This window comes from Thamnophis elegans, chromosome 6 (assembly GCF_009769535.1).
Source record: "Thamnophis elegans isolate rThaEle1 chromosome 6, rThaEle1.pri, whole genome shotgun sequence".
NCBI classification, from domain to species: Eukaryota; Metazoa; Chordata; class Lepidosauria; order Squamata; family Colubridae; genus Thamnophis; species Thamnophis elegans.
Window position 1 is genome coordinate 52889126 of NC_045546.1, and position 27177 is coordinate 52916302.

The 27177-nt window shown below is 37.4% G+C and overlaps 1 protein-coding gene and 1 long non-coding RNA gene across 4 annotated transcripts in view; one reads left to right on the plus strand and one right to left on the minus strand.

Moving 5' to 3' along the window:
- Window positions 1-488: 488 nt before the first annotated feature.
- LOC116509858 lies at window positions 489-3421 on the minus strand. Its single transcript, XR_004255561.1, has 2 exons — window positions 3339-3421; window positions 489-1078 (listed from the first exon to the last, which is right to left on the minus strand). It is a non-coding gene; the product is annotated as an uncharacterized LOC116509858 (long non-coding RNA).
- The window catches only part of DOP1B (DOP1 leucine zipper like protein B), a 69922-nt gene continuing 44826 nt past the window's right edge, over window positions 2082-27177 (plus strand). Inside the window, exons 1-8 of one of the 3 annotated variants that reach the window (XM_032219139.1) lie at window positions 2082-3507; window positions 8502-8671; window positions 11167-11348; window positions 11905-12075; window positions 21263-21452; window positions 25149-25247; window positions 26446-26569; window positions 26935-27044. In XM_032219139.1, the coding sequence (XP_032075030.1) occupies window positions 8534-8671; window positions 11167-11348; window positions 11905-12075; window positions 21263-21452; window positions 25149-25247; window positions 26446-26569; window positions 26935-27044 (1014 nt within the window). In that variant the 5' untranslated portion in view covers window positions 2082-3507; window positions 8502-8533. Of the gene's footprint in view, window positions 3565-8501; window positions 8672-11166; window positions 11349-11904; window positions 12076-21262; window positions 21453-25148; window positions 25248-26445; window positions 26570-26934; window positions 27045-27177 lie in introns of all 3 variants that reach the window. The other 2 variants (XM_032219137.1, XM_032219138.1) reach the window with 2 other exon arrangements.

Below are 27177 nucleotides of genomic sequence, written 5' to 3' on the forward strand. Positions count from 1 at the left end.
CATCCCTCTCTATGCGGTTTACAGAGTCAGCATATTGCCCCAACAATCTGGATTCTCATTTTACTGACCTCAGAAAGGCGGAAGACTGAGTCAACCTTGAGCTGGTGAGAATCAAACCTCTGGAGTAAGCAGTGAGTTATCCTGAAGTACTGCATTCTAACCATTGCGCCACTACAGATAATGGAACATTAGACCAGAACCAGGCCACTTTAATAATATTGAGATCGTTGTTTACTTGCAGCCTACAGCAAAGTTCATTGTGGTTTAACAAAGATAAAAACATTCCTGTCCAGCCATTCTATGTATTATATTTAAATACATAGTTCTAAAGTTTAAACTGAAAAATATTAAGGCTCCTAGATGGGAAGGTGCCATGCTGAATTTACAAACCCACATCTATAAGCAATGATACGTTCACATGCAGTATTCAGTCATGTTTTCCCCCTTTGGGATGTAGTATATGGATGCATATGAGCATTTTTGATATTTACTTATAAAATATCTTATAATTTATTGTATTTGTAGACTTCAGTTTATAATCCAGCTTTAATAACTATTTTTATATCAGAAATGAAATCCCCAAATGCTATTAAATCACTTATCAACAACTCTTGAGTGTAAAGTCAAACAATAAAGCTTTATTTAAACAGACCATATAAATAAATTGTACATGGACAAACACAGCATTGTACTGGGTGAATAGAAATAATTGGGAATAGGAAATCCTGCAGATGACCAGTACCTGTGCCATAAAGAGCTTTATAGTTGACAACCAGCACCTTTCATTTTATCCAGAAGCTTACTATAGCAACCAGTATAGTTCATGGAGCAACAATGACACATGGGCATAATAAAATTATTCACTTTGCATCAACTGTAGCTTTTGATGATCTTCAAGGGCAGCACCATGTAGAGTATAATTTTATTGCAATATTCCAGGCAGAAGGTAATCAAGGTGTTAGTGAGCATCTGAAGGGTGTCCCACTTGAGGGAAGGGCACAACTGGTATACGATATGAACCTCCTGACCACAGCTGCCACTTGCTGATTGAGCAGTAGAGGATCCCCAGGTTGCACTCCTGCCTTGGAGAAACACCATCTTAAACCAACTGTGAAAATGGCACAGCTTCCAGATACTGGGTTAGTACATTGATATAGAGGTAGACAAAGATGGTGATTTATAATAGGCTACATATTTTGTATTTTTATATTTTAATTCCTATTAGACACCGGCGGAACAAAATTTAGTGTTTCTTTTATTTTTTTAGAATCAATTTATGTAAAAGATTATAAAAACATAGGCACATTATAAGTACAATAATAGGTTCTATCCGTGATGGCAAACCTATGGCATGCGTGCCACAGGTGGCACACGGAGCCATTTGTTAGGGCACGCGAGGCATTGCCCTGTCAGCTCCAGCACACATGCACGCACTGGCCAGCTGACTTCAGCCTTCTTTTGAAAGGCCCTATGAGCAAACCGGAAATCTATTCCCGAACTTCCGGTTTGCTCATAGGGCCATTTTTTGCCCTCCAAAGCCTTCAGGAAAGCCTCCTGAAGGCTTCGGAGGCCAAAAAACGTTTCCATGGCCAAAACTTCCGGTTTGCCCGTAGGGCCGTTTTTTTGCACTCCAGAGGCTTCAAGGAATTTGATTTGATTTTGATTTTTATTAGTATTTATAGGCCGCCCTTTTCCCTGAGGGGACTCAGGGCGGCTTACATAAAATAAGGAAGGGAGGGTACAGACAATAGACACAACAATACATCGAAGTAAAATAGTAAGCAACATTCATTCATCATTCGGGTGGGGACAAATTAGCTTTATCCCCAGGCCTGACGGGCTAGCCAGGTCTTAAGGCTGTGCGGAAGGTCTGGACGGTGGTGAGGGTACGAATCTCCACGGGGAGATCGTTCCAAAGGGTCGGAGCTACTACTGAAAAGGCTCTCCTCCGTGTAGTTGCCAGTCGGCACTGACTGGCAGATGGAACTCGGAGGCGGCCTAATCTATGCGATCTAATTGGTCGCAGGAGGTAATTGGCAGGAGGCGGTCTCTCAAGTACGCAGATCCACTACCATGGAGGGCTTTATGAGTGACAAGTAGCACCTTGAAGTGCACAAGTAGCACCTTGAAGCGCTCCAGAAGGCCTCCGTCGGGTGTGCGGGCTGTTTCCCCCCTCCCCAGGCTCCTAGAAAGCCTCTGGAGCCTGGCGAGGGTGAAAAAAAAGTGTGCCAAAAGTGAAGGGGGAGTGATGGTTATGTGCGCATGTGCATAGGGGAGAAGTGCACATATGCACACTGGGGTCATGTGCATAGCATGATGGGTGTGGCACCCGTGCACAACCCCCCTGTGCTCCCCCCACTTTTTGAACGCGATCCAAAAAAGGTTAGTCCTCACTGGGTTATATCATCAAACCATATATTCCTATATTTTTAGAAAATCATCTATTGTACTCAGAATTATCTCAAATACCCTGCCACCACAAGTATCTAATACAAGTTCTTTTCTACATGTCTTACTCAAGTTGTGACCACAATTGATCGCAGTATTTATGTTGTTACGTGAATTTTATCCCATTTTACGACCTTTCTTGCCATTGTAACTTTGAACGGTCACTAAACGAACTGTTATAAATTGTTAGGAGGCAGGGAAATCAGCATATAATACATATAAAATTATACACACCCTACCTACCTTAGAAGTCACCAGACTTAAAACAACTTTGGGCAGCTTACTTTTTTTAAAAAAAGTAGGAAAAATATATACAAATAAAAGACAGAACACAAAGTGTAACGTTTCTGTCGCTTGTGGCACATTTCAATGTGCCACAAGATCGGAAGTAGATCAGCTGGGTTTAGGGAAGCCTATTTAGAATCATACAGATCGATACTTTCAGCCGCACCTATCCAGATCTAACCTCAAACACTACCGCAGTTCTATCAAAACAACTTTTCACAAATCTGTTGCAGTCTCCAATTCCGACAGTAGATGGAACCTAAGCAAAAAAAAAAAAAAGCCCAGAGACACCATCTACGAATGTACCATCTTTCCGGGGAGGGTCGGGGCGCCTTTGTGACCGACTGCAAGCGAGTCGGTCTTCGCATCATTAAATTAGGAATCGGAACGATACACGTGTAAGAAACTCCCTTACGACCTTTCAAAGATACCGATCCATCGGTAATCACCATCGCGTTTTCCGCCCCTCCTGGAAAATGGTATTTCCCCAACCTGGCCGCGGAAGAGAGAAAGGGAAGCGTGACGTTCCCAAATCCAGCCACCCTTGAGACGCGCCGTTCCGTACTGTACTCCGGTTTTTCCTCCTCCTGCTCCCTCCCACTTACAGTATTTTCCGTCTGGTGTTGCCTCAGTCCCGCCCAGCCGTGGGACACGTCGCCCCTGCAAGAGGAGCAGCTGTGGAAAGAGCAACAGCGGCGGCGACCCTTTTCGGACGGTGAGTCGGAAAGAAAGCTGGGCAGTCGTCGAAGGTGCTGACTTGGGGAGATGCAGAAGGTGCCATTTGCTCCTCTTCCTTTTTCTACAAAGGCGGCTGCGAGGTTTAGTAGCGAGGTGAGAGGCTGGACTCTCCCCTCTCGCTCTCCTTTCACACACAGAAAGCCCTTTTCCCCCACTGAGCAAATCTCCCCCCCCCCTCGTTTCGGGAAAATACGTTGCCCTCGGTACTTCCTCTTAAGGGAGCAGATGTTATCTCAATCCTTGCCAGTTGCTCCAGGGGACAAAACAAATGGGCGAGGAAGGAGGTCTGTGGCGCCCCTTTACTAAATCTGAACTGAGAAAATCGTCCAGGTTATTGCAACCAATATGTGTAATATACCCTTCCATATCTATCCCTTTGTTCTTTGGATACACGGGTTGGTGCGTCCGGTGATTTCCGAGATTGTACAGAATGCCTCCTGACGCTGCTCTGGTACCAGCTGTTTGTGATCGGTTTGTCTATGTTAACAGCTGTTGGGTTTTGTTTGCTTTGTAGGCAGCAGCAGCCTGTCAACAGCAAGGAGAAAAAAGCTTATTGCATCATGGGAGGATTGGGGTTTTTTTAATATTCTTTACCTTATGTACACACCATTGTTAGCTGCATAATTTATTACTGCTGCCTTTAAAAATGTTTAGAGTCATTTAAAGGGAAAAAAAACCCTGCTCAATTCCATTAAGCCAGCTCTTCAGAGATATGGTTTCTGCAGGGCAATGCATCACTGTTTCCTGGGTGTAAGCAAAATGGACTAAAGCGGGCAAAGAAAATATATTACAATACTATCTAGATGTTAAATTATTGGTCTGCTATTATTCATGAAATAGCACTTCTGGCCTTCAACCAAAACCCCTATTTTAAAGCAGCATTCTATATCTCTATTTTTAAAAAATAGATCAGAATAGTCTTCCATTTCTTTTTAGTTTTTGCCATCGTTAGATAGCTAAATCCAAGATTACTGCATATGTAGTGGGATTGCCAAAATGGAATTAATTTGTTCTTCCATCAGTCACACAAAATAAGTTGCCCTGGATAGTGTGCATCAATTTTCCAATTAAGCGTTTTAATTGTCATGAAAATCAAAGAATTCCAGTTGTGATTTTCCATGTTATAGTCTTCATCTGCTAAAAGAGAATGAATGTTGATTTTGGGGCGTCTTTTTAAAATTTAATATAAAAGTAGGTAAGTTAAGTTGCAAATAAATAGGATAAGATCATCTTCAACTGTTCAAAGTTACAATGCTGCTGAAAAAGAAACTTTTGACCTGTCTTCACACTTATTTATACAGCATCCCTGCGGCCACTTGATTTGGGTACTTGACAACCAGAATGTATTTCTGAGGGTTGTGGCATCTTAGGGTCTCACGATCACCATTTGTGACCCTCCCAATTGGTTTCTAACAAAGTCAATGGGGTAAAGCAAATTTGCTTAGTGGTCATGTAATTTGCTTAACAACCATGGCAAAAAAAGGTGAAAATTCAGGCAGCCATATAATGACTTACTTACCAGATCATTTAGCGACAGAAGTGCCAGTCCAATTGTTGTCATAAGTTTTCTGCTGTGGGCCCTACCCTCATGTGAGATCCATTCCTACACTCCTGGACTTCCAGGCAAGTCTTAAAAGTTGGGTCTGCTGCTTGGGCTGCTACATTGGGGATGACTGATAGGGTACAGAAGATTCTCAATCCCCCAAGGTGTCAATCTTACTCTTAATTTTAATTTTTTTATTCTTAATTGTGTTTAGCACCTTTTAACTTTTTCTAATATCGTAAGCTATCCAGAGTAACTGTATTAGGGAGGTGGGCAGCATAAAAATTTAATAAATAACTTGAGGACTACCTGTGTTGACCATGTATGTAGAGCTTCATTTTTTAGAATACAAGAAACTATCAATATAATAAAGCAAGCCTATCATATTTTTATAATAGCATAATGCTAATCTAAATTAAAGGCAAGTTCCAACATTGTTTCTCAAAAATTATGGTTTTAGGGGTTGTTCATCAGGTGGACTATACAGTTCTTTACTAGACTATGTGATCCTGTTTCCAGGACAGTGATAAGCCTATAGTTGATCACTCAGGTTTATCGCTTTCCTGGAAGCAGGATCATGTACTCTAGTAAAGGGCTATAGAGCCCACCTGATGAACAATCCCTAAAAGCAGAAAAGTTTGAGAAACAATGTTGGAACCTCCAAGGGCTAGCCAATTTAGGACTGGAATAGTTGTTTTACAAGCTTGACCGATCCACTTCATTTTTTATCAGTATTATGTAATCTCTCACTGAAGCATGTAGTTTAAGAAACATACGTTTGGATTAGACAGATTCATGAAGAAAATTGGCTAGCCCTTTCAATGGTTATATATTACTTTCAAAATTGGAGCCTATATGGCTCTCAGTTCCAATTATTGGTATTTGAGAATACAGCAGTGCTTATGTTCTGTCTGTTGTCTTCTCAAGAGCATCAAAAGGTAGGCCTAATTATTCACTAAATATATACCATATTTAGTTTAATTGAACAAAAATTTGAAACATTCTTAATTCTAGGTTCTTAATTGAGTTTGCTGTCTTTCCATTAAAAAAAATTCCATTATTATCAATGTACCTGGGAAATAATTTTGTGTTTTCTACTTTAAAATAATAATTACTGACCTAAATCCATCTAAGCATTCTATTGCACTTATAAATCTATTGCACTCAGACAAGTTAACACTTACAACAATCAGAGTAGAAAGTAGAAACAAATAAGAAAGGTAGGTGTGCCATTCATAGCATCTACTTAGATATACACCATTAGATCTGACAATTCTCTATTGAATCTGTGTAGGATAGCTGGAATCCATTCTCAATTATAAGACTTCAAAATAATTTGGAGTAGTCATTCAGGATTCCCAGCAGCTTCTAAAACCCAATACAGCATATGCATGTACTCTCTGCTGTTTGGGGAATCCTGGGAGTTGAAGTCTGCACAACTTAAAGTTGCCCAGATTGAGGAACAGGGTCTTAGATAATTGCCTTTCCAATTGCCATGTCCAGATGTTCTTATTTATAGTAGCTGGATACTTATGTAAATGTGTTCAGAAACAAAAATCTTTTTATAGAGATATATCTACAGTTTCAAAAGTAAAACTTTTGAAAAGCTATACAAGGATTACAGCTGAGCAATTAAAATATGAATATTGCTTATTCCATACATTACATTTCATGTGGCGAAAAATAAATTAGGTCAGAGTGACAGAATGCTAGACTTAAATGTGAGGTGTATTGAGCTAAGTATGTGATGCTTTCTTTTAGTCATGAACTGCAAATGTGTGTAATGTTGCAATCCCTACTATGTAATCCCTATTACTGTGGTAATGCTGCAGATTGAGCAAAAGATCCAAATCAGGATATTGCCTGGCTTCTAGCAATGCTGAAATGAGAAAATGGTTTAAGAGTATGCAAGTAATAACACAATTGATAGAAACGAATACCTTGATATTATTGCTAATCTATTTTTCATATTGCTAGGAAAATAGATATTTTATATGTAAAACATTCAGACAGGGTATTTTAGAGGAATAGATGAAGAATATAGATCACATAATTATGTACTAATTTATTATAGCCATCCCACTTCAAAAGGCTCTGAAATCTTTGAAATCTTAACTATTTTATTAGTTATAACATTTCTAACTCTGCTATGTTTTGAGGCATAGTGATGATAGTGATAGCAGTTGCTATGTAAAAATTTACCTCATTGTTTCATAATAGAATGTTTAATAATAATATTGTACAATTGCAATGTAAGAACCACTAATAAAAACAATTGTTATCAAAAGAACAATCAATTATATCAAAAACATATATTAAAAACCCACAACTCATGAATGTCATCTCAAAGACAAAGAGCCTGACCAAGCAGGATTGCCAATAAAAAAGGACAAACTTGGCCAGTTTCTCTAATATCCTGGTTTATTAGTAGGTCATTCAGTATTTTGATGAATATTCTTTATCATTTTTCTGTCAGAGACAGAACAGCCTTTCCTGAAGAATATATTGGAAAAGCTACCCCTTCAACAAATTTAATTCCAGAATTTGGTCTGGAAATCAACTGTCAATCAATGAAATTGTTATAACAAGGGAGCAGTATGTAGTAAATAATTTGCCTGTAATTGTCTGAATTCATAGAAGTTTTTGAAGTTATCCAAATATTTAACATATTGTTACAATCAGTTGCTATCACCAAATCTACGTATTCCAATTTATTTATTTTTTACAAAAGCACAGGCAAACTATAAATGCATTTTCAGTTTGTTAATCCAGTCAACCACTTCAGTTGCATTCCCTCATCCAATCAAGGCTCAGTGCCAGGCCTACTAAAAGGTGACTATAATTCATTAATGCTATGAAAAGAAATAAGAGATTCTCGCTGATTCATTGTATTGGTTTAAAATGTATTTTCATAAAATTCACATGAGAAAGATGTAACTGATACTTTCTTAAGCAAATATATGCTGTACTCTCTTACTTTAAGATATCAACTTTTGGTATTGACATTTCATGTGATTTTCTTTAAGTTAATCATCAACTTAATGCAGGAAGAAAATGTTAATGCTTACGGTAATGCATGAAATAAATACATTCAATATAGTGAAAATTAGTTTATTAAAATAATCTCTTCCTTCTGGATATTTACAAAAATAAAGCATAGCTAGAAAATAAAATATGCATTTATTAAATAAATGTGTGCTTCTATTAATAAATATCAATTTAATATTGAGTGTGAGTTGGTCTCAATTCAACTCAATTCTACAGTTTCATCTGAAAGTAAAATGAACAATATTTACATATATTGAGTGAATAATGAACTACAGTGTACCAAAGCTATAGTCCTTGGGTGTTTGTTTGTTTTTTGTAAAGTTTAGCATTTTATGCTGAACGTAAGTTAATTCTTTCAATTTTGATTTTTCTGTTTTTATTTAAAATATTTACAGACATATATCTATAAGAAATAAACTTATCAAAGCTTTGCTTTTAGTTCCTCAGTGCATTTTGATATGGTCATTTAAAATGGATATGGAAGAGCAGGAGTTGCTTGGCGATTATAGGTACAGAAATTATTCTTCAGCAATTGATAAAGCTTTGAGGAACTTTGAATCTTCAAGTGAATGGGCAGATCTCATATCTTCTCTTGGGAAACTCAACAAGGTGTAGTATCTGTCTTTTTTAATAATTTATAAGTTTTTAAATAAGATGTTAAAGTAGCAATATCTAAGGAATTTTAGTGCAATATATTCCAATAGTGATGAATAGCTATGAGCGTTGGATTATAAGCAAGGCTAAAAGTAAAAAAAATCACACTTTTTGAACTGTGGTGTTGGACTTCAAGGAGATCAAATCAATCAATCCTAAAGGAAATCAACTCTGACTGTTCTTTGGAAAGATAGATTCTAAAGCTGAAGCTCATACTTTGGCCATTTAATGAGAGAATTCATTGAAAAGACGCTGATGTTGGGAAAGATTGAAGGCAAAAGGAGAAGGGGGTGACAGAGAAGAAGATGGTTAGATAGTTTCATCAACTGAAGAACATGAATTTGGGCAAACTCCGAGGATAGTCGAGGACCGGGGAGGGCTTGCATGCTATGGTCTTTAGGGCCACACCGAGTCAGACATGACTTAGTAACTGAACAACAAGTACAATACTAAAAATCTACGATAAAATATCTCTTACAATGAATAATAATAAAGAGACTACAAGCTCTTCAACTAATTTAAAACAGAGAACGTTCACAAAAATCAGATCCCAGCTTTCTCTGTATTAGATTATTTGAAGTACAATGAAGGAATATTTTTCAAATAAGTGAAAACTTTTTGTCTCTAGGAAGTCATGTGTGCATAAGAGAATGAAGTCTAAAAAAAGAATGAAGTTTACCATTCATAAATGTTATTACTGGGATATTGGGAAATTATTGTTTTTTACTGTATATACCGTATTTTTCGGAGTATAAGATGCACCATAGCATAAGACGCACCAAGGTTTTGAAGAGGCAATTTTTTTAAAAAAAAGTTTTTGCACTCTGCAGACCTCCCCAAAACGGCCCGTTTTTCACAAATCCGGGCTCGGGGCTCCCCCCCCCAAAAAGCATGAATAGCCTTTAGGAGCATTGTAGAGTGCTCCTGGGGGATGCCCCCCCCCAAAAAATGAGCAAAAAAATTGTCAAAAAAAGGGCATGCATAGCCTTTTTGAATTGTTGAAATGAGCTAAAAACAGGCTGTTTTTCGCTCATTTCTGCCTTTCCCAGCCCCAAGGAGCACTCTCCAAGGTTCCTATAGGCTATGCATGGCCATTTTGGTGAAGAGGGCAGGGTTTTGAGAAGCCAAAAATGCTGTATTCAGTGTATAAGAAACACCCAGATTTTCAGCCTCTTTTTTGAGGGAAAAAGGTGTGTCTTATACTCCGAAAAATATGGTATTTGAATTATCCTTTCCATTACTAAGTACAGTGAGATTAAAGTGAGAGCTCCTCTACCTCTTGAATGAATATATTGGCTATGCTCATTTAAAGGTCTTTTGGTTTCTTCAATATTTTTAGGCTACACATAGACATCATAAATATATTTTATTTCAGATTTTGTTGTTTCATTATCAAAGAACGATTCATTGTATATTTTCCATATATGTTTATTTTCTTCTGATGCAACTGCAATTCTAAAATTGAAGCTTTCTTATATACTATATGACTCGGGTGAAATTCAGCAGGTTCTGACATATTCTGGAGAATTGGTAACAGAAATTTGGAGTAGTTCAGAGAACCGGCAAATATCATCTCTGGCTGGCCCCAGAGTGGGGTGGGAATGGAGATTTTACAATATCCTTCCCCTGCCATGCCCATCAAGCCACACCCACAAAACCAGTAGTAATTGTTTTTAAATTTTCACCACTGGTATGACTGTTTTCTTTTTCAACATATATTTATTTTTGTTAGTATTGCTGGTAAAAGAAATTATTTGGGAAGATACTTTGTATGGGATTGTAATAAATTCTGTTCTGTCACATCTTTAGGTGAATGCAGTGCCCAGGTATAAAGACAAGTTAGGTTCAAAAATATATGTTCTCTTTCTATCAGAATCAGTCATAAATATTTTAATACTTACTTCACTGGATAACGGAATCATTATTTTAGTAATTATTAAAAGAGAGCTCTGTAAAATGGCTATTTATTTTTATAATAGTTTCAATGCAGTGTTTTGTACCCCTGCAGAGAAAGAAAACAACATATTTTTATGTTGTAGCTAACCTGTTGTGTCTGTGTTTTTTTAAAAAAAAATTCTCAACTTCTCCCATCCCACCCTTTTCAAATATGTGAGAGTAGCTATTTTCTGCAGATCATTATGATACTTGAAAAATGTTCACCAGATAGTAAACATTCCTGAAAGTTGCAGTATTTGTTCTTGCTGATTTATTTGACAAGTTATTATTTCTAAAATCTCATAATTAGTTTAGGGATTTAATCTGGTGAAGTGATATATTAAATAATAAATATCCATGGGTTTTGTGATCAGTTTTTATAAAGATCTCTGAAACTCTGTTAAAGAAAATATCTGCATTTTAATTCTCTTAAATAAAAATAAAAATATAACTACAATATGGTTCCTAATTCATACCAATTTAAATTTAATATGTGATTCTTAATTATTTTATAGGCTCTTCAAAGTAATTTGAAGTATTCCCTTTTACCAAGACGCTTGATTATCAGTAAAAGATTGTCCCAGTGTTTACACCCAGCATTACCTACTGGAGTGCATATAAAAGCACTGGAATCCTATGAAGTAATATTTAAAATTATTGGAACAAAATGTCTTGCAAAGGACTTATTTCTCTACAGGTAAACTTTGGGGATTTTTAAAGCCTAATTTTATTGACAGTCCTCTTTCTACCTATCTTCTAAGTAAGGTCCAGCTAGTGTTAATTACGTTTAGGAATCTTAATTAATTAGTGTGTAAGATTAAACCATGCTTAGTATGGAGGAAAATACTATAGCTTTAGAAATACAAACACCAATTGCCTCCCTTCCTTCAGCTTTGGCTACTTAGAAAAGGCCACATCTCTTTTAATAATAGCTTTGCTTGAATTTTAATTATGGTTAATATAACTATGAGCTTGATGAAAAGGCCAACTTAATCAACTATAGTAGACTAGGGAAATAGCACTAATGAACAATCATAAATTCCCTGGTTTTGTGGATCAGAACATTTTGTAATTAAAATCTTTATCTCTTATCTATCTATCGTATCTATTTTAATTACAAAACTTCCAGTATTCTCAAAAAGGGGAAGACAGATTCATTGCAGCTTGTCGTCATAATATGTTTATAATTCAATATCCAAGATAACACTGGCAGAGATTGAATTTTCCCTATCCCTTTCTGTGTCTCTCTCCAGTTCAGGCCTTTTTCCATTGCTTGGTGTTGCAGCATTGTCAGTGAAACCCGTCTTGCTCGATTTGTATGAAAATTATTTTCTCCCACTTCAGAAATCTCTCCTGCCAAGTCTTCAGGCCTTCTTAATTGGCCTTTTGCCTGGTTTGGAGGAAGGATCAGAATTCTATGACAGGTAAAGTATTTCTTTCACATAAAAATTAAAAATAATAAATACATTTTAACTCTCTTTTCATTCTATATCTACAGTGGGAATCAGTCCAGGGGAAGATGAGCTACCAAAAATAAAGCCAGGAATGCAGTACTGCATACTCTTATTTTATTTAGTCAGGGCCATGTATTAAGCAGAAGCTTCTGTTCAGACAATCAGGTTTTTCCTGGTACATGCTGGAAGAAAATTCTTGGGAGATGTCTTTCCACTAGAAAAGTTCTGGTCCAAATCAGAAAACCTTTTCAGCTCATCATTTATTATCATCCCCAACTTATACTCTGCCTTTTTGAAGAAAAGCAAAAAAGTTAAAGATATGCTAAGTAACATACGCAACAGGCCATAAATTGCAGTCATGATGAAGAAAAATTGAAAATGGAACATTTTAAACATATATATAGTTTATTAAATGAACCAGAAATCTGTATTCACACCATGTTTTATAATCCACAGTGGCTAGATTCATTCAGTATGCTAACTCAACATGAAGCAAGCTATGACTACTCAATTAAAAGCTTTACTCAACAAAAAGTCAGTAAATTAAGATTCATTTCTGTTCCATGTAGCTTTTTACCTAATAGTAGAAACTGAGACCAGTGGATCCAAATATTGATGATTCTTCAACCTAAATCTAAGATTGCTTCATCTACAAGGTTCATGAAGTTGTTGAATAGTTTAGAGAACAAATGGAAGCCTGTGGATATAAGTATAAAGCAAAGAGAGTATCAATTATCTCCCTTCCTTGGAACAAGAATAATTACACTATTTCTATCGCATAATAATATGGTCAACAATACCAAAGAACTTTTAAGAGATCCAGAAAAACTAAAACAGTTGTTATCCCCCACCTGACCAGGCCTCATCCTGCAAATCCATAACCACTCTGGCTACTTCCATCATAACATTAGGCTGAAAACAAGACTTAATAAAGATCTACTTCATTTAGATGAATTATCTGTTTTCAGAGTTCTCAGAAAATTCTTTTTTTGTAATGAATATTTTATTTCCATTTTCATTTTCATAATGCACACTCACATGTATACTATACATAGCCCGTATCATATAGTATTAAATAATAATTACATCAGTTCCTCTTGTCAACAATGCCCAGAAAAATAGAAACCCATTATAGCAGTAGACTTATATACCGCTTCATAGGCCTTTCAGGCCTCTCTAAGCGGTTTACAGAGAGTCAGCATATTGCCCCCAACAATCTGGGTCCTCATTTTACCCACCTCGGAAGGATGGAAGGCTGAGTCAACCCTGAGCCAGTGAGATTTGAACCGCTGACCTGCTGATCTAGCAGTAGCCTGCAGTGCTGCATTTAACCACTGCGCCACCTTGGCTCATTATTATTATCAGGGACGTGCAGTCACTAGAGGCAAGGGAGGTGGAGCCTCAGGAAAAAGAAAGAAATTTAAATATATTTTTTTAAATAATTAAAGCCAAGATAGTTGCTACCAGATTACAGGTCACAGTGGCTTGGTGTCTGCTTAGTGTTAACCAAAGCAGGAGGCGAGAGAACTCGGGGCCTCTTTTCCATAAGGAATTTTTCGCCTTCTAAAAGTTAATAAAGAGTTAAAACGCAAAGAAGTTCAGATGGAAAAGAGGCACTAATTCTCCCGCCTCCTGATTTGGAAGCAGCCAATCGTGTCTTCTTGAGCACGCTTACGTTGGGCGGGGCGTGCTTCAGAGGAGAGAGGAGTGGGCGAGAAGGAGGAGGCTGCCTCTTTGCTGCAGCCCTGGGCGCTTGGCGGCTCCCGTGATGCAAAGTGCCCCACCATCCTCGATGCTGCCACCCGCTGCCCCGGCCTGCTTCTCCAGGCTCTGCCTCTGGAAGTCCCGGATCGCCTCTGGGGGAAGGCTGGGTGAGAAGCGGAGCGAAGCTTCTCTGCAGCCTCCCGGCACTGTGCAGAGGCTCTTGCAGGAGCATGTGTCAGCGGCCGGCGGCCTGGAGCGGCCCCGGCTGTGAGACAAGGGAGCACTTAAAGCAGCCGCTGCCGCCGCCGCCACCCCCCCTCCTTCGCCCGGCAGAGCGGTGGTAGCGGCAGCGGCTACTTTAAGCGCTCCCTTGTCTCACAGCCGGGGCCGCTCTGGGCCACCAGCCGCTGACACGTGCTCCTGTGAGAGCCTCTGCATAGTGCTGGGAGGCCGCGGAGAAGCTTCGCTCCGTTTTTCACTCAGCCTTCCCCCAGAGGCGATCCGGGACTTCCAGCGGCGGAGCTTGGAGAAGCAGCGGACACAGGCCGGGACAGCGGGGGGGGGCAGCGGGGCACTTTGCATCGCGGGAGCCACCAAGCGCCTTTGCTGCAGACCCGGGCGCTTGGTTGCTCCCGCGATGCAAATTCCCCCCCCCCCCCGCCGAGGCCGACAGCTGCCCTGCTGAGCCTCACCAGGTATCAACCTCACCGCACGTCACTGCCCATTATAGCTCTTCTGCTCTCCATACACCTCTTTCTTCTACCACCCTCCAACTTTCTATCTTCCCTCCATCATCCTTTTCTACTCTACTTCTCCTCCCTTTCTACTACTCTTCTCTCTACAATTCACTCCTCCTTATCCTTCTCATCTTCCCCCCTTACCCTCTCTCCTATCCTTCTCTTCCCATCTTTCTTCTCCCTTCTATTTCCCACTCCTCCTCTCCTTGGTGTATTTCCGCTACATGTCAATATGCTTAACATATCCTAGTTTTAAAGAAAAAATAGTAATAATAATAGTAATGAAAATATAAGAAAAAAAAAAGAAACAGTATACATGTGGGATCAAATTACATTAAAATCTAACACGTCTCATCAAACCTAATATATATCCCTCCCCTCCACCCTCCCCTCCAACCCCCCACAACCTACCCCCCTCGACTTCCCAGAACCCATACACGGTATAGATTTTTAACAAACACAGTCTGAAATATATTGGAAAAAAGAATAAGAAATTAATAACATATTTACATTGAACTTAGCTCCTCCTTGCTAAGCTAACTTTAAACAATTTAAATCATTCCTGATCTTAAGCATAAGCTATCTGGAATTTCTTAATCCCGTACTTATTTTGTATATAATCAATCCATTTTTTCCAGTCTCATTTATATCTCTCATTTGAATGGTCCTTAAGATATGCAGATATTTTAGCCATCTCGGCTAAATTTGTGACTTTCAATGTCCATTCTTGAATTGTAGGCAAGTCTTCCTTCTTCCAGTATTGCGCCACCAACAGTCTTGCTGCCGTTATTAAGTGCAAAATCAAGTTAATCTCTACCGCTGTACAGTCAGTAATTATACCTAACAAAAATAACTGAGGAGTAAACTATCCTTTTTTAAAGAACATTTTGCATAATCTACCATATTTTTATCCAAAATGCCTTAACCTTTTGGCAAGTCCACCATATGTGGAAATATGTAGCATCGAGAGAACCACATCTCCAACATTTGGGTTGTAAATTCGGATACATAGAAGCCAACTTTTTAGGATCTAAATGCCATCTATAGAACATCTTGTAAAAATTTTCTCTCAAGTTTTGGGCTTGTGTAAATTTTACATTTCTTACCCAAATTCTTTCCCATGTATCCAACATTATTGGTTCTTCAATATTTTGAGCCCACTTAATCATACAATCTTTAACTAGTTCTGTTTCAGAATCCATCTGTACTAATACATTGTATATCCTCTTTATATGCATTAAACTTTGGTCTCTTATTTGTTTAAATAAATTATCCTCGACTTGCATGAAACCAATTTTTTGATCCGTTTTCCACCTGGCCTGTAGCTGTCCATACTGGAACCAAGTTTGAATTACCTTTTCCTCTTTTAATACATCTAAGGATTTTACTTGTAATACACCCCTTTCTAGGGTAAGAAGCTGTCTGTAAGTGATTATATCCTGTTTTCGTGCTATGTTCATATTTTCTATTGCATGTCTAGGAATTGCCCACATGGGTATCTTGTCATTTAATTTGTATTGATATTTTTTCCAAACCCACAGCAAAGCATTCCTTAAAATATGACTTTTAAAGTTTTTGTTCACTTTTTTGTTGTATAACAGGTATTCATTTTCACTGCTGCTATTCTTCCCAACAAAGATAACTGCAACTTGTCCCATTTTTTCATCTCTGTCTGTATACTATGCCAAAATGGTTCATAATTATACTTATATAATTTCCCATTTGAGATTGAGATATTAACTCCCAAGTGTTTGACCTTCTTAACTGTTTCACATCCTATCATTCCTCCTAGTTCTTCCTTTTGTTTAGTATTCATACTTATAGCTGGTATTTTTGTTTTCCCTAGATTTATTTTAAAGCCAGACACTTGACCATATTGGTTAATCGTATTCATTAAGATCATACTGGATTCCTGCGGTTGATCTAATATTATAACCAGGTCATCCGCAAAAGCACGCACTCTGTACTCTTGCTGCCTAATCTTAATTCCCTTTAGACCCTCCAAGCCCCGTATTTTGTTCAGCAGTATTTCCAAAGTTATAATAAACAATAGTGGAGACAAGGGACAACCCTGTCTTGTACCTTTTCCAATTTGAAAAAAGTCTGTTAAACTTCCATTGACTATAATTTGAGCCGTTTGCTGTTGATATATTGCTTTGATTGATTGTAAGAAACTTTCTCCTATTTGCATTTTTTGCAATGTTTTCAACAGGAATTGCCAATTAACTCGATCAAAGACTTTCTCAGCGTCCAGAAATATGAACGCGGCAGGAATTTGATTGTTCTTTCCCAAGTATTCTAGTGCATTAATAATTAATCTTACGTTACTTCTCATTTGTCTCCCTTGAATAAAGCCTGTTTGATCACTGTGAATCAATTGTTGAATAACCAACATTAACCTATTTGCTAGTATTTTAGTAAAGATTTTATAATCTACATTAAGTAATGAAATAGGTCTATAATTTTTGGGTTGAGTAATATCTTGGTCTTCTTTAGGTATCAGGGATATAAAAGCTGTCTTCCAAGATGGGGGTACCTTACCTTCCGTTTGAATCTTATTAAATAATTCCTTAAGAGGTTCTACCATTTCTAACTGTAGATTTTTATAGTAAGCCGCTGTCAAGTCATCGGTGCCGGGTGCCTTCCCTGCCTTTAACTGCTTAATTACCTGCAGAACTTCCCCCGAAGTTATTGGTTGATTCAATTTTTGCCTCTGCTCTTCTTTAACTATGGGTATTTTTTCTTTATCCAAGTATCTCTCTATATCTAGGCCATTAATTTTTTCACCCTTATACAGCTCTGCAAAAAATTCCCGGAAGGCCTTTTGAATCTCATCCTGTTGGAACACTTCCTTCCCTCTATAAAGTAGTTTAGTTATGTTTCGAGAATTTTGTTTTTTCCTCATCTGATATGCTAACCATCTGCCAGATTTATTTGCATTACAAAAGGTATTATGTTTTGTGTATAACAGACTAGTGGCTACCTGGTCTGAGATCAACATGTTAAATTGGTCCTTTAATATAGTAATTGCTTCTTTAATCTTTATATCTCCTGGTTTTAAAGTCAACTCTTGCTCTTTCTTCCTGATTTCATCTTCCAGTTCTGTTCGTTTTGCCCCTTGTTTATGTTTATGTAATCTATTTATATTTATCATACGCTTATATACGCTTTACTTGCATCCCATACAATTTCCATAGGTGTGCCCTTATTCACATTAAAAACAAAATATTCTGTTAGCAATTTTTTACATTCATTAATGTACTTTTCATATCTGAATAAATTTTCATTCAATCTCCAAGACCTTCTTGCTTGTGTCACCCCTCCCAACTCCATCCAAACTGGATTGTGATCTGATAAAACTCTAGCTGAGATCTTTGTCTTCTTTACCCTGAAAAGCAAATCATTAGTAATTAATATAAAATTGATCCTAGAAAAGGATTGATGTCTATCAGAGAAGAAGGTAAAGTCATGTTCTGCATTTCTTTCTTGCCAAATATCTCTCAATTCGAAGTCATCCATCATATCGAAAAAGGACTTAGGTAGTTTTGCTCGTATTTGGGAGGGAAACCTTCTTATCTTTCTTAGTATCCATAACACCGTTCCAGTCGCCCAGTAGTATGCAAGACCTATAATCCCACTCTACTAATTTAGATTTATAGATTTATAGATTTTATTAATATTTGTAGGCCGCCCATTTCCCTGAGGGGACTCAGGGCGGCTCACATAAAATCAGGGAGGGGGAATACAAACATTGACATAGAGACATATAATAAAATAGCAAGCAACATACATTCATCATTCGGGAGGGGCGCCTATCCTTGTCCCCAGGCCTGACGGGCTAGCCAGTTCTTAAGGGCTATGCGGAAGGCCTGGACGGTGGAGAGGGTACGAATCTCCACGGGGAGCTCGTTCCAAAGGGTCGGGGCTACTACTGAGAAGGCCCTCCTCCTTGTAGTTGCCAGCCGGCACTGGCTGGCCGATGGAATACGGAGGAGGCCTAATCTATAAGATCTTATTGGTCGCAGGGAGGTAATTGGCAGAAGGCGGTCTCTCAAGTATCCAGATCCACTACCATGCAGGGCTTTATGGGTGACTAATAACACCTTGAAGCGCATCCGGAGATCGACAGGTAGCCAGCGCAGCTCGCGGAGGATAGGTGTTATGTGGGTGAACCGAGGTGCACCCACGATCACTCGCGCGGCCGCGTTCTGTACTAGCTGAAGTCGCCGGATGCTCTTCAAGGGCAGCCCCATGTAGCATGAGGTTTTCTATAAAATCCATCTTGTTGTTGATTAGGAGCATATATTCCCAGTAGCAATGTCCTTTTCCCTTCTAATACCAAATCTAATGTGATGTATCTTCTGTGGGGATCTGTTTCGATTAGTTCAGCTTTCATGTCTTTTCTTAAGTATATAACTATACCATTTTTCTTTTCCGTAGCAGAAGCTATAAAGTGTTGGCCACATCTTGTGTTAATCAAATATTTTTGATCAGTTGATCTAATATGAGTTTCTTGCAAGCAAATTATATCATTCTTGAACTGTTTAAGATAGTGGAATATTTTCTTTCTCTTCTGTGGAGAGTTCAATCCATTGACGTTCCATGTTAGAAGCTTAGTTGTCATCTTTGGTTTCCTGAAGCTTTTTTTTAGAGCCTCCTGGATATCCTGAAGTTTAACCTTTGGCCTGGCCCCTCCCACTGCTTCTAAACTGGTTACTGTAGCTTCTTGACCGATGGCAGGTGATTGTTGGGATTGTTGCATTTTGGATTGTTGATCCATTCGTCTGGTAATCATACGGTTTGGTCTTTGTTCCATGGCTCCTTGTGCTTCTAAGCGAGAAAGATGATCCATCTTATTTGGTAATTGTGTAGTTTGCTGTCTATCTTGTCCTTCTTGTGCTCTTTCTCTAGGTCCAGATAGTGCGGGATGTCCAGCCTTCAAAATATTATGGTAAAAATCTCGAGCTTTCCATACTAATTTAAGACGATATCTTTGTCCCTCAAATGTGAGTGCTAGGCCAAATGGTGCGTCCCATCTGAACTGTAGCTGGCGATTTCTAAGTTCTTCAACTAAAAAAGCATAGTCTTTCCTGGATCTTAGCATTTGAGGTGGTATCTCTTTCAAAACGGTCAATTCCTGACCCCCAATTTGAAGCTTAGTTTTATAGGACTCTTGTAATATCATATTCCTCATGTCTCTTGTAGTAAAATATATCACAATGTCCTGTGGAAGCTGCTTCTGCTTCGCCAGCCAAGAATTAGCGCGATAAACTTTATCAATTTGCCAATCAAAGTTACCCCCTGTTCTTCCCATCAGGCTATCAAACACTTCTGAAAGAATCTGTTTCAAGTTTTCCTGCTTGTTTTCACGCAAACCTCTTATTCTTAGTGCCAGTTCCATTTGTCTGTACTGTATCATCATAATTTCTTTTTCAGCATTTTCAACTTTTTGTTGCATTGCCTCTGTTTTCGATACCAAATTAATATTGGCGTCATTAAGATCATCTAGTCTGTCTTCAATTCCGGAAACATGTTCTGTCAATAAACTTACAATCCCCAGTATATCGTCTCTGATTTTTTGAACCCGGGTCTCAAGTTTATCAGACAGATCCTTATGCGCCACGGATATCTCTTCTTTGAGCCCTTCTTTGAGTTCTTTGAATTTTGATTCCACCGTAATTGCCTGAGTATTAAAAGCCTCGGCCAGCTCCTTCAGGAAGAATTCCTTCGTTAGTGGCTCGCCTATAGGGGGAGTAGGAGGCAGAGACTGCAGTTTTGTGCCAGGTGCGGGCGATGTGCCATAGCCTTTAGGAGCCGGGGGGGCATCTTTAGAGTAAGATTTGGCTTAGAGGCCATTCCAAGTTTGTTCTTCAACCAATTAATAAAACTCTGCTGGCCAATTATACAGCTGTGAAGTGAAGTGATAAATCATTCCTTTCCTTTGAAGTTTTAAAACTCCGTAGAAATTCAAAACATAAACAGTGTTACGAAGCAGCTCAGCGAGCTCAGCGCCATTTTAACTGTCTCTTTAATAGTTAAGTTATCGGAAGAAGTTCTTGTAAAAATGAAGCTAAGATTTAAACAAACAAATTAAGGGCTCACGTGTACCAGTCCTGCTCACCTTGGACTCAATAAATCAGGTTTTGTTCTGAGGAAGAGAGAGTTTGCTTCGCACTGCAATCACAGCTGGAATTCCCGGCATGGAGACAATTCTGTCCTCAGCTGGACTTCCCCCACTCCCAGACACAAACTGTGAGGGTCGGATGGCACTTTGCTCAGCAAAACGGCTCATCTTCTTTGCCTGAAGAATAAGGTAAACAAACTGCCAGACGTCTGATGGATTGATCATCCGACAGATAACGTGACCAGGAATTCAGGAGCAGCTGTAATGAACAGCTCCCATCAGCAAGCCCCTCCCCAGAAGTCTCTCAGAGTTCTCAGAAAATTCTTATATTAGCTTTTACTTTTCTATGTAAAGATCTTACTAATCAATCTTAGATTTGAAGTAAAAGCCTATATCTTCAGTGTGGAGTTACTGTAGTTTACAGGTCTCTTTCCTTTCCTTTCCTTTTCCTTTTTTCTTAGGAATTTTTGTATTGTCTAAACATTGGAAAAATACATTATTTAATATGTATAGTATACATTTCAACATCAGCTTGTACCAAATTTATTTATTTAAATTTTGTAGCTGCATAATGTCTTTTCTTGCTTTACAGGACTGATGCTTTGCTTGTGAAGTTGTCCCTTGTAATTGGAAAAGAAGTGTTTTATTCTGCCTTGTGGGCCAGTGTCTTGGTTAGCCCTTCTGTAAGACTACCTGCTTCCCTTTTTGTTGTCAATCATATCAACAGAGCAATACCTGGAAAGCAGCAGAATTATATAATGGGGACTGATCCTAATCTCACAGTAGGTTAAATAATAAATAATCTTTGTTTTTATAAGATAAATAATGACGAAAAATGGAAAATTGCAGATAAAATCATCATTTTCTTAGCTAACTGTTAATTGGCAGTACCTGTGTAACATACCAAGGTCGCTGTTATGAGATAGATGACTCTATAAGTCATATAAATAAATAATTGAATCCCTATGAAATGTGAATTAGGATAATATGTTCTGGTAAAAATGCTTCCTCCTTTAACTGCTTTGAAAACTAATGCAAGTGGAGGCAAATTTTCCATTTTCTGTCATTGCATGGTAAATACATATTCATTAAAATTAAAGTTTATTACTCAAGTTAAAATTTTTATGTTCTGTCTATAATCATCATGCTAATTAGTTCTGCATTCTATGGAGGTTTGTGTAAAATTTAAATGTTAATTCAGTGTTCAAGGATGTGTAAGCCTTTGTGTAATTATTTATGCAACATGGAGATGGAGAATACATTTATGTGCCCACCATAATATTCCCTTTCTGTAAGCAACTTTATGGGCAGCACAGAAAAGGAATAGTAGATAATAAGCCAAAGAAGTGCAGAAGAGGAAAAAGAGAAAAATTAATTGTATTTAGTTTACATCGGCCTCATTCACTACATTTCTGAATATCCTTGTATCCTTGTGGCTACCACATCCATATAAGATATTTTTATTGATTTCTCACTTCTCATTTCCACACAAGGACAACTTTCTTTGTCTGTCACTTCATTTATTTGTCTTGTGATTTGATTCTCATAGTTTTCTTCATATAACCAAATCAGTGCAGCATTCTTTGATAATGAGCACAATTCTATATTCAATCCATATTATTTCAGCATCCCTTCCTTTCTGACTCTAAATAAGATGCCCATGTGGTTAAAAACAAGAAGAAATAGCCATTCCTATTACAACACACTATATTTCTTCTACCATATTGATGTATTATTTCCATGTAATAGAATGGAGGATGTATACACAACGATTTTAAGTTCACTCATTCTATTTTAATTATTCATTACATGCAATAAATGACATACTGCTGTCATATTTCTGCCAGCTTTTGAAACCTTAAAATTCCTCCATCTGTTTTGACATATTTAGTAAATGTTAACAAAGAACACAAATTTATCTGGTTGGTCTTGATTTTCACCATTTAAGTGCCATTTGCAATTATTCAGTTCATTTTGTGTGACAAACATTAGTTTTGACATGTTAATTATACATTTCATATACTTTGTTGCATCATACAGTTTGTATAACATTTAAGTAAATCAGGTTCTCAGCAAGGAACTTGATAATATTGCATATAGAAGCATTCATACATTGATATATTCTGATAATTTCACCTTAATGCCACCAGATACATTCTTTATACATTTGCCAATAAGTGCATTAAACAAGCAAGGACCATAATGCATTCTTACCTTACTCCCTGACCAGTGTTAAATCATTTGCCAGTATGAGTGTTTTGCTTCCATTATAATCCAGTCTTTCTTATACATTTGGCAATCAACCTTCATTCCATATTCATGGAAACTTCCCATAATTCAAGTTTATTCACTTCATAATATACTTTCTTCAACATCAACAAACACATAGCTACATGTCTTTCTCATATTCACATATTTTTCAACTACCATATTTTTCGGAGTATAAGATGCACCTTTTTTCCTCAAAAAGAGGCTGAAGATCTGGGTGCATCTTATACACCAAATACAGCATTTTTGCCTCCCGAAGCCCACCCTTTCACCAAAATGGCTGTGCGTACCCATATGGAGGCTTTCAGAGAGCTCCTGGGGGCTGGGTAGGGCAGAAGTGAGCAAAAAACGGACTTTTTTGCCCCCCCCCCCCAACCCCCAACAGCACTCTAAGCCTCCATAAGGCTATGCATGCAAAATTTTTGACAAAAAATGAGCCCATTTTTGCAAAAAACGGGCCATTTTTTGCTCATTTTGGGGGGCCCACCCCTCCAGGAGCACTCTGCAAGCCCCCCCCCAAGGCTATTCATGCCCTTTTCGGGGGGGAAATGGGCCCGTTTTTGTGAAAAATGGGCCATTTTGGGGAGGTTTGCAGAGTGCAAAAACTTTTTTTCCTTTTGGAAAGCTCTTTAACTGATTGATGAGAATTACATTAATCAAGTGCTATGCCAGCAGAAACACCTATCTACTGTATTTCTCTCTCGCTCTATTTCTCTCTCTCTACCCCTCTACCTACCTACCTATACATACACTTTCTCTCCCTACCTAGCTACTGTATTTCTCTTCCCCCTCTCTCTATTTCTCTCTCTCTATCCCTTTATCTACCTACCTACCTACCTAACTACTCTCTCTCCCTACCTATCTACTGTATTTCTCTATCTTTCTATTTCTCTCTCTCTCTATCCCTCTACCTACCTACCTACACACTCTCTCTCTATCCCTTTATCTACCTACCTACCTAACTATTCTCTCGTTCCCTACCTACCTCTCTCTTTCTCTCCCTCTCTATCCCTCTATCTACCTACCTACTTTTTTTTAATTTGCCTCTTCAAAACTTTGGTGTGTCTTATACTCCAAAAAATATGGTATTTCTTGCAATTGACTTTACCTTGAATTGTGGTCGTTGCTTCAGTTTATGTCCTAACTAATGTCTCTTAGAAATGTGTCAAACATAAATTTAGAAACTTTGATTGAAGCATTTAATCATGGCCTTTTCTAGTACAGGGCCTTCCACATATCCTTTGGGCTGCAATTGGTACAAAATGCTTCAGTCCAGTAATTTACAGATATTGCCTGCAAAAAACTCTTCACTGATTGCTAATAGATTTCTATCAAGTGTAAATCAAATTGCTACAGGTTTTGACCTATAAAATCAGATATGGTTTGCATCAATATTGTATCGTCAGGACCGCAACCTCTACTTTTAATCAATCTCTCAGTACAATTATCCCAAAGTGATAATTGATAACCCCTCTTCAGAGTTCTGGGTTATTAGGAAATGGAAATAGTCCGATATAGAAAATGATGCAGTCTTATCCTTTTTATGATTAGGAGATTGTTTGACTTTTGAAAGTATTGTTTATAAAATTGTTCAAAATGATTTATTAATGTAATTATTGTATGAGATAATTTATTTAGATGTTACTAATTTTGATAGTTGTGGATGTAGAATGTTAATAGCATCGTTTTCATAGTTTTACCTGCTAGGATGTTTAATTGTATTGTAAGCTTTATATGTTGTTATAAACTATCATGAGCCAGATTGGAATTGGCAGCAAGCAAATAAGATAAACAAATACATCATTGTGAGCAAATACGTTAAGTGTGTTAAGTTTTGATTGTTAACAAATTTGACTTCCCCTCTTATTGTGAGCCAGCTCTTTAAAAAAAAGTTGCTAACATATCATTTTGTCCTTATTGTTAAATAATTTAATATGATTCTAAGGTATTGTTGCATTATTCCTTTTCAATGGACATATTCCTCAAATAATTTGGGGAAGGGGATCCACAAAAAAAATCCCTGCATCATCATATTCTTGAATTAGAATATGATTACGATGTGGAAAGAGATTGAAAATTGAGAACTTCTGGATTTAAAAAATAAATTTCTACCACACTTTTGTTGTATGAAGTTCAATCTATAGAGCAAAAGAAAATGATCAGTCTATTGGGGGTTATTATATCAAATGTTATTTCACTTTTTTTTCTAGATACAAGCTATTTGTGTGTCAATGCTGGATTCAAATGTTCTTGTACAAAGAAACACTTTGGAAGTAGTTCTCTTCTTTTTCCCATTATATTCTTCTTTGGTAAGCAAATTATTTTTAATTCAATTATTTTTGGCCTTGAGGTGCTTTTCAAAAGGCAACTGGACTTTCTTGAGTTTTTTCTTTGAAAATGTTTTGCTTCTGTAAATATGCACTCTGATTCAGGTGACCTTGAGGATACAGATAAATCTCCAAGTGGCATCAATGACTCAGAATGCCAGTGATGACCTTCGGAGTGTTAATGAGCAGATGACTGCAAAGAATATAAATTCTTCTATTCCTCACCATTCAGTCAGAACTGAAGAAGCTTCTTGGATGAGAAATGAAATGTTTTCAAGGAAAAAAAAAACTAGAAAGCAGTTGCCTTTTGAAAAGCACATTTGGGACATCCATGACCTAGATGATTGAATATTTATCTCCATACATATTTGCCTTTGTTTACAAAATGTTATGGAAGATTCCTGGTAAGGTTACTCCTATGTGTATTTGTATTCAATAACTAGTTTTTTACTATTTAAGACAAATCAAGGTATCAAGAACATATGTTTGTAGAGACTTCACTGTATCAAATCATCAGGTTCTGGGAGTATCTACTTGAGATAGTCTTGATTCATTGTTATTTCCAAATCAACAATGAGGATAGCATTTCTCCAAAGCCCAATTGAGAGAAATAATAGTGGGGGAGAAGAACCTACTGACTGGCTAACTATTGTGAAAAACGATGGATTAAAATGAACCTTGGCCCAATCTAACAAGGTAGCTTTTATTCTAATGAATTGTTTTGTTTGGTTCTCATTTCCCAACCCACCATCCCCACAGAAAATGAAAAATGAATTTTAAAAAACATTCTTTTTAATACATATCTTATTGTTTTAATGCATTTATTTAACAACTTTTATTTTGTATTTCTAAACTATTTCAAGGTGTAGTTTCATGGGAAGCAATATGGCAATATATTGGAAAAAATCAATATTAATATATTTGGGGGGAAATCAATAGCTTAATAGGGGCAGGTACAAAACAATAGCAACCTACCACTGTCTAATACAACGCTCAGACATTTCTTTACAAATTGTGAATGATGTACAGTATAGGAGTATGAATTGTGTGAATGATAATATTCTTAATGTTGCTGATGTTTTATTACCATATTGTGTGGTTTCCTTCTCCATTTTCTGCTGTACTTTAGTTTTCATTAAAAGACATGTACTTTCAGCTGACTTGTTGATTCTTTGTTTAGGACCCAAATGAGAGTGCTATTCCACTGCATAGGTCTGATTTGGTTCATCTTCTGTCAGCAGCTGCACAGACTCTCTTAAGAAGAGATATGTCACTAAACAGAAGGCTATATTCATGGTTGCTAGGTATGGTATCACATATAGTTGTCATTGTTTTTGCATTCTTTAATTATTCTGAATTATTTTTAAGAATAAGGTAGGGGTTGAGATATTAAATATCAAAGAGTGGTACACTAATCTAATTTATATGCTTACAAAGAAATATCTGTTATTCTTTGTCCTCAAAATACTTCAGTGGAAGGGAAGTATCATGTGCATATCAAATGCAACAGAGCTATGCTGAAGATAACTGATGCAGTCCTAATAGCAAGAAATAGCAGTGGAGTAATAGGAAAAGAAATGTTCATCTTTTGCTGTGATTTCTTGTTTTATTAATTAAAACTATAATGCTATATTGTACTTTTTGTCTTGTTACAATTATCTTTTTTAAGGCTCTGATATCAAAGGGAAAGCTTCTGTACCAGCGTTATCCATTAATGCATCCTTAGAAGATTATGCCCACAGTTTTTTTGAAAAATACTCCAAAGAACTTTTAGTTGAGGTAGGTCCATATTATACTCTTTAAAGGATGACTTCATTAAGTGGTGACAGTCAAATGTTAGATTAATAAATTGTTGTTGCTACTGGTTCTGGATACTATTTTATAATACCAGCTTTCAGAATCTTACATGGAA